This window comes from Numenius arquata, chromosome 17 (assembly GCF_964106895.1).
Source record: "Numenius arquata chromosome 17, bNumArq3.hap1.1, whole genome shotgun sequence".
In the NCBI taxonomy this organism is placed as follows: domain Eukaryota; kingdom Metazoa; phylum Chordata; class Aves; order Charadriiformes; family Scolopacidae; genus Numenius; species Numenius arquata.
The window spans coordinates 6,693,849-6,704,608 of NC_133592.1; the positions used below are offsets into that span (position 1 = coordinate 6,693,849).

At 45.8% G+C, this 10,760-nt stretch overlaps 1 protein-coding gene across 2 annotated transcripts; it reads left to right on the plus strand.

The window, feature by feature from the left end:
- The first annotated feature begins 2,390 nt into the window (after positions 1–2,390).
- On the plus strand, positions 2,391–9,361 carry LOC141472828 (ankyrin repeat domain-containing protein 40-like). Of its 2 annotated transcripts, none has more exons than XM_074160080.1 (5): positions 2,391–2,533; positions 3,141–3,289; positions 4,676–5,146; positions 5,705–5,880; positions 6,605–9,361. In XM_074160080.1, the coding sequence occupies exons 1-5, from the start codon at positions 2,400–2,402 to the stop codon at positions 6,743–6,745; spliced, it is 1,071 nt and encodes a 356-aa protein (XP_074016181.1). In that variant the 5' UTR covers positions 2,391–2,399; the 3' UTR covers positions 6,746–9,361. The 2 variants fall into 2 exon arrangements, with proteins under 2 accessions (XP_074016181.1, XP_074016180.1); XM_074160079.1 differs by having other exon boundaries at positions 2,400–2,533; positions 3,141–3,294; positions 4,678–5,146.
- Positions 9,362–10,760: the final 1,399 nt, after the last annotated feature.

A 10,760-nucleotide genomic window follows, 5' to 3' on the forward strand; every position in this document is an offset into this window, starting at 1 on the left:
TCAGTGGGGAGACGTGGGCACGTGTGCCCCACACAGGTACAGGCACCGGCGGGGGCTCACCAGGCACGGGCACAAACCCAGCTGCCATATGGGAAAGGGGAGGGAAGGAGCGGAGAAAGAGCCTGTTCTTGGCTTTTCCCAGGGTTTGGTGTGCACAATTCCAGTGCTGATAAACGGGGAGGGGGCAGGAAGGCTCATGGTGGCCGCAGGGAGTTTTGAGTCAAGTGAACTCACTGCTAATCCTCTTCTACACAGTCTTTCTTGAGGGAGGAAATCTTATGACTCCGGGGAGAAGTACGTTGTGTAACCAAGCAATGGTGAACCCGAGTTGCATTTAACAGGGCTTGGCACAGGCAGGAGAGAGTAGGGTACTCATCCCCAGAGAGCGTGAGAGAGACTGTCCCAGTGCATCGCCTGCCGGCTTTGAGTCCTTAAAAGCCCTGGATTGGCCTTGGGAGAAGAGCTCAAGTAAAGGGAAAAAAAAATAAAAGCAAAAAAGAAAGAAAAAAAAGCCCCCAAACCCTAAAGGAATCAGCTCGCTGCCCAGGGCTTCCCTGCGCTTGTTGTTGAAACATGGTCTAATGTCCCTTTGCACTGCGCGGAGCTTTCAAATCCGCAGGATCAAAGCCGTATGGAGGCACCATGGATGTGCCAAGACAAATTTAAAGGCGTTTTACAATTAGAGCAAGAAGTGCAAAGCTGGGCTTTGGGCTCCTCTTGCTGTTCCACCATGACATCTAGTGGTACTCTGCAGTGCTACTGTGGAACCAGGGCTGGTGTTTCCATCTTCAGGCCTCTCCTGCGCTCATCTCCTGACCCACTCTTCCCAGGCCGTCTGAGAGGTCGCATATGACTTTGGAAAAGGCTGTTTGATTTTTCCAGGTTTAGTAAGTTGGGATTTAAAGCTTTCGGGGTGTGCAAGAGAGCGTGCTGCTTCCTAGAGCGTATCGTCATGTCTCCATCTTTGGGTGACGTGTCTTTGCTTTACAACTTTATGCCACAGATGCTGAAAGCAGACAAAAGGGGTCATGGGTTAAAAAGTGTGAGCATTTAAGACAGCTTTTACTGAAAAAGGAAGCGAGTGAAAATTAAAAGGTCTAGGTGACAGCAGCAGCCAGCTGAAGGCTGGTCCTCCAGGTCCCCGAGGTCCGAATTTGCAGTTGTCACTGGATAAATCTTGTTTGCAAACCATTCTCCAACCAGTTTCCCATAGAGCTGGCCGTCTCTTTTGGTAGGAGCTGGGCAAAATTTTTGCTTCAGCTTGTTGCCATCTCTTGCGTGAGATATTAACGGTATGTGATCTGGTGTTAAAAAAAAAAAAAAAATGCCACCGAGTCACTGTGTAACCTTTGTCATGTCAGCTAACAATGGCGGGGCCGTTTGTGCGTGTCCCTCCTGCCCTCCCGAGGGTGGTTCGCAGGGATGGGGCAGACAGGTCCGGCCTGTGAGCCCCGGCTCTCCTGGCTGATCAGATGGAAGATGATTGGCAGTACCCCGAGTCCTAAATTAAATGACAGGTTAAAAATAATGTCACTAATTAGAAAAGCAAGCAATAAGAGATGCAATAAAAAAAAAAAACAAACCACCAGCTTAGTGCAAGTTTCTCATTGGTGGCAGACACTGATGCCAAACTGAGTTAAAAGGAGCTGCCCAACACACGCTGCAGTGATTTCATCAGGAGCAGGAGCCGGAGGAGCAGGGCTGGGAATGGGGTTTGGGGCTGGCAACTGGGGATGCCCGGGGAAACCCCAGGCGAGTTTCACTCCCAGCCCATGGTTCTTGAACCCAGCCTCGGGGTACCCGCCCGGCCCATGGCAGCCTCACGGCTCCATGGCAGGGGCCGGGCAGCAGCGCAGCTGGTTAAAATCGCCCCGAAGCAGCAAAGCCAGTTTGATGTGGTTTTGCCAGGCAGGTGATTTAAAATGGCGGCCTTCTCCCTCTGCCCCAGAGCCATCTCCCCTCAGGACTCTGCCTGGAGCTCAGGCAGGCGAGGGTGGGAAAAGGCCTTCATAGGAAACGCTTCAGTTTCGGTGTTTTCACCCTCTCTGGGCCCCTGCCTCACGCCAGCGCCGGGGGATCCCTTCCCTTCCAGGCCGGCCAACCCTTCGGTCTTTGCCCCCGGGACGGGACGGGGCCCGCACCCCGCCCCGGCCGCGGGCACAAGATGGCGGCGGCCGCGAGGGCGCCGGCCGGAGCGAAGGGCCGGGGCCGCGGCGGAGCGGAGGGGGCCGGGCGGCGCGGCGCTGAGGAGGCCGCCCGTCCCGCCGTCCCCTCGTGACGGGCTCCGGCCGCCCCGCCGCGGCGGGGTGGGGCTGCAGCGGCGGCCGGGCCGAGGCGGGCGAGCGGCCGAGGCGGGGGGGGGTGGGCCCTGCCTGTCGTCCGCCGTCCCCGCGGCGGCGATGAGCGGCGCGGCGGAGGCGCGGGAGCTGGAGGAGCGGCTGCGGGAGGCGGCGGCGCTGGGGGACGTGGAGGAGGTGCGGCGGCTGCTGGGCCAGGGGGCGGACATCAACTCCCGCAACGAGATCAACGGCTGGTGAGGGGCGGCCGGGCCGGGGGGGCGGCGGGGACGGGTCCCCACCGTGGGGCGGCGGGGAAGTACCGGCCTCCTCCCGGGTGGGCCGGGCTCGGTGCCGGGGGGCAGGCCCGGAGGGGCTGCAGGGCTGGGGAGGCCGGCGCTGCCCTTGCCTGGAGCGGGGTGTCTGGGCAGACATGGCCGGGGCTCCCCACGGGAGGGTGGGCGCCAGGGCAGAGCTGCTTGGAGGACGCAGCTCCTCTGTTGAGTTTTCCTATGGACAAAAAAGGAAATGCTAATCTCAGAAGGCTTTGAGATTTACCGCTAAAGAGGATCATAATAAAAGGATGTCACCCTCCCTCCACCTGTCACTGCATTTGCTCAAGGACCTCTTCTAAAGTTGTCCATGTCCACATGGACGTGTCCCATGGCTCTGGGACAGCAGCTCTTCACCCTCTAGCACAGTAAAAGAGGGTCTTACCCCACAGAACTTACAGTCGTAACTTTAAAAAAAAAGTGATGCAGCGAAGGAAACTATTCCAGGTTGTTGTTGCTGGACGTGGGCAGGCGAGGAGCAGGGTGGTTGGGGGGCTGACAGCACAGCCCACCCTCTGCTTCCCTCCCACAGGACCTGCCTGCACTGGGCCTGCAAGAGGAACCAGGCGCAGGTGGTCTCTTGCCTGCTGGGCGCCGGGGCGGATAAGCACATCCTCACCGCCAAGGGAGAGCTGGCCGCGCAGTTAACTTCCAAACCAGACATCCGGAAGATTTTGGGAGGTACCGTCTTCAAAAAGTCATGCAGAGTTCTTGGTCTAAAGACTAAAGCATTTTTAGTGCTTTTATCTGAGGCAGTAGATTGACAAAACTTTGGCCAGGGCTGTTGTATCCCAGTAGATAGCTCTGATTTATAACTGTAATTCATGCTCGGGCAAATAGACTTTGGAATTTCAGGTAGGAAGGCCTGTTACTCTGAGCTGTGCCATCAAGAGACTGAAGAGCTGTGCGCTTTGGGAAATGAGCTGCTGCAGTGGTCCTGCTGGCTCGCATTAAGCAGTAGATAGTTCTGAGCGTTTTGTTACACGGTGATTTGCAGGATGATTCATTTTGGCTCCATAATTCTGTCACCTTACGCTTTCCGTACGCACAGCAAACCTAGTCGGTTGTGCGCGACACTCCTGAACACCACCAGTGCCTTTCCATCAGCTTCTAGGTGCTGTGCTCCAGAGTAAAATTTTTAAGTGCTTCCCCTTTGGAAATGTTAAATGTTCTATGTTCTGCTAATTGCATTTAAATTGCTCTCTACAGTGATATGCTGTTATAACATGATTTAGCTGCAACAGTTAAGTTGTAGCTAAATCATGACTGAGGTTACAACAGTCAGAACTGAAGGAAAACCCTGTTCTTTGCATGAGTTTTTGTTTTCTTTTGGGCCAGGTGCTCATCTCTTGGACTCAGTTCATGGCAAATGACTTGAGTTTCGTTTTTAACATCTAAACCGTCAAGTATGCATGAATTAACTCTGTTCAGGGCTGCCTTATTTTTCTGTCTGTTAAGCTTTCATGTGTTTCCTGGGGAATAAACGCGTATCACTAGTAGTGCTATTGAGCAGATCTTTCTGAACTGCGTTGACATTAGTACTAGTCTCCTCTAATCCTCAAGTCGGGCAATCGTCATTTACTGCAGCACTTTTAAGCAAGGGAAGAGTTGGCTTGGGTATTGTATCAAAGAGGCTCTTACCCGAGGAAATACTTGGTTTAATTTGTTGGCATGAGTCATAATAAACTATTTACAGCAGTGTTATTAAAAGCATTGCAAAATGAGATTTCACTGAGAACTACTGGTCAGTCAGTTCCTTTGAATAACACTGCCAGAAATGACCTATCTTTCAACAAGGTTTTTTTTTTTTTTTTTCCAAATTTGCTTTTAAAAACCACAGTACATTGTAGACACTTGTAGATTTTTCTTTCAATTTGCAGCCTTCCAGGTGTTACATGCTTACGATACATCAGTATCATCCTTTGATTACCTCAGAATATGATGTAGTTTTAAGACACAAGAGGAAAACCTAACTATAGTCAAAATGAGAAAGATCTATCCAATAACATGGTGGGTTTTTTTTTCTTTCTCCATCTCCTACCCCTCGTTTTTGAACATCATTAATAGAGGAAGAAACTGAATGTCAAGGAGTGAAGGATTTAAATTTGCCAATTGTTGCAAACTACTTGGCCAACCCGGCATTCCCTGGCGTTTCCACTGAGGACAGCAGCATTCCAGGCAGTTTGGCTGAATCCCAGACCGAAAATGCTTCCACCTCCTCTGCTTCCCAGCGCGAGACCAGTCCTTGTTCCTCAGCAGCTCAGGTTGAAAGCATATGCACCCCCACGTCATGCAACAGCAAAGAGGATTTCCCCGCGCTGGAGGCGGCAGCGGAGCCGCCCGCCCCAACATCAGCTCTCGCGGCACCAACGTGCGCCGAGGCCGGAGCCCCCAACGGCCCCGTTTGCCGGCCGGCCTGGACCCACAGCGCCGGGCTCTGCTCGCCCACCGCACCTCCCCACACCGACTCACCCACCGGGCCCGCACCAGCCTTTCAGCCCGTTTTCTTTACTGGAACCTTCCCGTATAACATGCAAGGTAATGAAGGGTGATTTCCCATCCTTCTGTCCCGTTCCGTGTTTCTGGTACTGGGTGAAAGCTGGAAGTTAAAAGAATCATTCCACTTCCACACTCATGTGCAGTAGAGGCAGAGAGGCTGGATTCTTTGGCCAAAAGTACCCAGAACTTTATTTTTTCTGCTCTGCTGAGTAAAATAACTGTTATACTCTATTTCAAACACGGTAATGCTTTGCAAACTGATGGAAAGATCACTCCAAGCAACAAAAAAAATTCAAATTTTGCACTGTATTATATAGCTTCAAGTGCATCTCAGGTAGTTTGGCAACAGCTTGACTTTGTGACTGGATGGGTCAGATTTTTAACGCTGTGAACACAGTTCCCCTGTCTATTTCTTGCTGTTCAAATGGAAGCTTCCGTTTACGGCACAGTGTTCCTATAACAGGTATTGTATTATACACCTTAATTTAAAAGATAATGGTAAATACTTTATTGTTAGGTTTGGGTTGGTTTGGGGTTTTTTTTGAGGTAAAAAGTCTTTTAATTTTTTATTTTTATTTTATTTTTTTTTTCAATCAGAACTTGTGCTTAAGGTGAGGGTCCAGAACCTGAGAGACAATGACTTCATTGAAATTGAGCTGGACAGACAAGAACTGACCTACCAGGATCTGCTCAGAGTGAGTTGCTGTGAACTGGGCGTTAATCCGGAACACGTAGAGAAGATCAGAAAACTACCTAATACACTAGTAAGAACGGTAAGAATTGATATCTGAGATTAATTTGACTTTGCACTTTGCGGACATCAGAGATTTCTGTAAAACAACTGGAAAAATGCGAATGGCTTTGTGTTAAAAAACAAAAACTGACTTAAGCTCACAAATTCGGAAGGATATTGGTCTTCCCGTAAAACTTCACTGTAGCTTACTGAAAAATACTCGTCAAAACAGGCAGAGTTATTTCAGCTCCTAAGGCACATGGAACTATTACAGCTTGACTTTTAAAAAAAATATATCAGAAACAGTGCATTAGTGTGCTTTTAACGTAATTGCCATGTGCTGCTTCACTGTTTGCTTGCCTAAAAAGAACAAATATTAAGGGGAAAAAACCCCACAAATTGGCACGTGAATAATTTAAAGACATGCCATTAACCAACGGACATGCTCTTCTGTTCCAAAAATACCTGTTCTGGAGGTCTCTGTATGAAAGGCATTTGGTCATGGCTCTTAGTTAAGCAGAGTCGCATCATAATGAGTTTCAAGGAGAGAAAAAAAGTATGGTTCAAGGAGAGAAAAAAAACCCAAACATGCTTTGAAAGAAAGAGAGTCTACTGGGAGGATTTTTATTTTATTTTATGTTTATTCTTATCATTGGGCATGACCTCCCTGGAATTTTAGTTTTTACTTCCTTTGTCTGTTATTATAAATAGTAAGAACCATCTATGTTTAGAAGTAATGCATAGTTGTGTCTGTTCTTTAAAAGGACAAGGATGTTGCCAGACTTCAGGACTTCCAAGAGCTGGAGTTAGTTCTCGTGAAAAGCGACAGCTCTCCTTTCAGAAATGCTGCATCGCTGACTGAGAGACCGTGCTACAACAGCAGAGCATCAAAACTGACTTACTGACTCTTCTAGATGCATCTAGAGCGTGAAAACCTGGTAATTATATGCTGCTGCCTTGGGAAGGCAGTGAATTAAGCGTGTATAAAACCTTAAGTTATTGTTAGGGTTACTATTTTAACTAATAGTTTATCTTTTATATTTAATATCCCCTTTGCTTTTATTTTTTTACTTGATACTGTATTGAGATAAGGGATACCTCATTTGTCTACTAAAATCACATGCTTCCAATGAAGTTTATTGCCTGTATTTGGCAACAGAGGGCAGGAAAGACTTAATTACTGATATGAAAAGCATGTCGAGTACTCCCACTCTTTGACCAAGTAAGAGTCGGGGAAAAGACATTCAGGAAATTGTGTATGTCTCTGTGCGTATTTTTTTTTTTAAACTTCCTGATTAAGTTAAAAGTCAAAGTATGCTTGGCATAAAATGAACAGTTGCTCCCTAAAAATGTGAAACTTGCAAGTCTTTAATCTCTTGCTCCTTAACGAAGACTTACCAAGATGTGTTGTCTTCCTGCTGGGGACAGAAATATTTAATGCTCTGAAGTGACAGGAGAAAAATTTCACTGGGTTGAAAGTAAGTGGACTAAGTGTCCACAGTTAAATGTTTGTTTCTTTCCCATATGAGAATATTTTAAGTTAATCCCTCCACAAAAACTTATGGAAGACTCCCTCTTAATTAAGGAGCTTTTATGTCACAAAGCAAATTAAAAGTGTCCTTTCAAAAGAAAGCCCTAATGTTCAGGAGATAAGGAGAGGATCACAAATCTGTGCCCATGGTTTTATTGATTTATTTTCCCCAACAGTGTGAGAAGACTATGCATTACTCGCACCAGAAGTCAGTTCTGTTAAGTCAGGTAACTTGGTTATAGCCCACCTTCACAAACCAGTTACGGGCCGTGTGGTTAATTAATTTCTGCTGCGTGAGGAGCAGGAGAAGCACAACAGTATACTCTTGAGGTATCACAACTATAAGGAGCACACCATTGATTACTCATACTAAACTGAGAACGTACACCATTAGCAAATAAATAACCTGTAACTTTACATGTTGCAAAGTCTACTGTCACTTTTACAGTGTCTGAAGTTTTAGCCAGGTGAGTACTGAAAGGGCTGAATGCCTCCAGGCGCTTCCAACTGATTTTTTTTTTTTTTTTTTTTTGGGGGGGTGAAGGGGAGAACCCCAAACAGACTCTCCTTAAGCTGCAGACTACTAACTTGCATTTAAGCAAGTCATAAATTAAAACATTAATCTGGGATTTTATGAATGGCAAAATTCATCATTAAAACACACCCTGAAGTCACTCCCTTTCAGTCTGAACAAAATATTTAAGTCACAGCATTGCTAGAATATTAACAGCCTGAAGCTTTTCCTGTTAACATGGTAGTCTGCAAAGTTATACCTTAGGAAGCTTTTTTTTTTTTTCCCTTTTGTACCAAAAACTATGATGATGACCTTTGCACCAAAACCCTTTAATTGGGTACTGGGGTGGGTGAGGGAGAGTTGTTTTATCTGGATGTGAGCTGCTTCCTGCCCCCAAAATGTATTGATTTTCCTTCCGTCTCTGCTTTATTAAGCTTTGTTAAAGATTGATTGTTGGTTTTGATTGGGATTGTAATGCTGACATTCAGACCAGAACTAGTACAATCAGGATGTTTTGGTAGGAGCAGCGTGGCTGCCACCCTGCCTTAGCTCCCGCAGCACAGCCCCTTTACCCCCAAACGTGGCTCCTCCAGACGCGGTCAGTAAAGGCACTGCATATAGAATATAGAGACCCCTTCTGCCAGCAGAAGAGATACTTGGCTCTGGGCTCAGGATTTCACCGAGTTGCTCTAGGCTTAAAATTATCATCCTTTCCCACTTGCTCTCTATCCATCTCATCACCTGAACTCTGCTAATTCCCCCTTCTCAGTCCTGGCCCTCTCTCTCCTGGAGCTGGGCTACTTCAAAGGCTGATTCAACTCCTGGGAAGCTCAAGACTGTGACACAGGATGAAGTAAAATTTCCCAACTCTGGCTCCCACTCTCTGTTTCTCTTGTAGGACAGGAAATGAGTTTTTATTTTAACAAATATATATTTATTTTTTCAGCACAGCTTGGAAGCTAGTTCAGATTATGTGCAATAACTGTTTGAAACACAGTAGTGTTTCAATGGCTTAAAATTAAGAGTATCTAATTTCTTTTCAATTCCTTTGTTTAGGAAATCAGTGTAAAGACTGCCTCCACTAATTACTGAGCATTCAGCTATAGGAGCAGCTGGTTTAAAAAAAAAAAGCTTTATTTGCTCTAGTTTCCACAAAGAGTAACTGTTAATGTCATAACACTAAAACTTTAATCATGATCTGACTGTAATAATAACAGTAAGTCTATGCATTCAGAGAAATATTTTTGTATGTTTTATGCAGTTTGATAAACTCTAAGGCACACTAGTTCTGTTAACTGGGTTTTGTTGTTTTTTTTTCATTTTTTCTCCTTTGAACAATAAACCATTGGTGTGACAACAGAAACTAAGTTTACAAACTTACTGTTCTTCCAAGGACAACTTTTGTTTGCACTACAAACTTGTACTGAACTGACATTGCTATTCTTCACTTATATTAAAGTATCAGTTGTTTCAAGCACCTAGATCTCTTCCTTTTTCAAGGGGGCGGGGATGATACATGGCACTCTGGAGTGCACAGGACACACTTAAAATTTTAACACAACTTTAAAAAATCATGGGCCAATACATTTTTAGCACTTAATAAAAGACTGTCAGGCTGCCAAAACCAGTATGGAGAAAGCACGTAGGATGGTGCTTACTTAAATAAACGACTTGCTTTTTGCATAGCATTCCTAGAAAATCCGAGATGGTATTTATCTTGGGCTCAAGCTCTGAAGATGACACTTCACACAGATTACTCTCTTCTGGAGATGCTTTGTTACAGTCAAAGCTGAAGGTAGTTACTAAAAAGGCACCACGTTTCCTTCCTTTGCTCTGAAAGGTACAATTTTTCCTTCATCTTCAATACACTAGAGAAAGACTCCACTATCAGACATGTCAGAATCTGAATCCCAGCCCAATTTACTAGAAGTTACCTCATTATATCATTATACCTCTGCAAAATAAGGAAGGGAAAATGCTAGTCCTATAATAAAAATGTGCAATGGAAGGTGCAAGACAAACATTTTAGCCACTGAAAGAAGTTAACACATTGAGGCAGCAGCTGAATCACGTCTCTTACACAAGTTTCAAAAGGAATAGGTGTTTATGCAATGTCTGTAATTAGAACTTAGCTATAATTTTACTTGCTCCCACTTGCATCAATTTTTCTCGTTTTTTAAAAAGAACCCCACTACCCCGTCTCAGTCTCCTGTGCCTGCTTTCAAAATATGTAAGTCAAAAAGGGAACATGGCAGTCTGTGTGTGGTAGCCCTCCTTATTCAAAAACCAGTCTTTGTTTCACCAGAGGGACCAACACGCAGGTCCTTTCACAAGCGCACTTCCACAAACAGATGACACAAAGGCACACCACTGTTACAAGCAAGTTACAATAGCGCTCTGTCCATGTATGGCTCCAGTTTCATATACAGTCATGTCCTGAATACTGATATGAAGGATAATGCTTTTTCAATGTGTTACAGACACAGCACTGAAGTACGCTTTACTGTCCCTCCTGCTGCCTAGTACCCACTACAGTTCTTTCCCAACAAGAACGACGCTTGTTCACACTGTAGCTTCACAAGAAAGCACAGGGGATGTCTCTTTTCCCTTCTATCTGGTGTAACATACAGACTGTGCACGTCTACCAACAGCATACAGTTGTTAATTAATATTCCAAACTGCAGTGCAAATATAAAGGCAGTCTGATGGCCAATCTCAGCAGTGGCGTCTTTATGACAACGCTGTAAAAGTCTAAAGCTTTATAAAGGCTTAGGGCCTGCATTTTTATTGTGAGATTTCTGCAATTCCTTAACCAACTCCAGCATAAGCCTAAGCACTTTTTAGGGGACACACAACCCAGGTGCCATCTAACTGC

Excerpts from the sequence above, each read along its gene's own strand:
- LOC141472828 (XM_074160079.1), top strand. The coding sequence starts at position 2,400 with ATGAGCGGCGCGGCGGAGGCGCGGGAGCTGGAGGAGCGGCTGCGGGAG. Across the intron at positions 3,295-4,677 it reads GGAAGATTTTGGGAGGTACC|GAAGAAACTGAATGTCAAGG; the intron begins GTCTTCAAAAAG and ends TCATTAATAGAG. Across the intron at positions 5,147-5,704 it reads CTTCCCGTATAACATGCAAG|AACTTGTGCTTAAGGTGAGG; the intron begins GTAATGAAGGGT and ends TTTTTCAATCAG.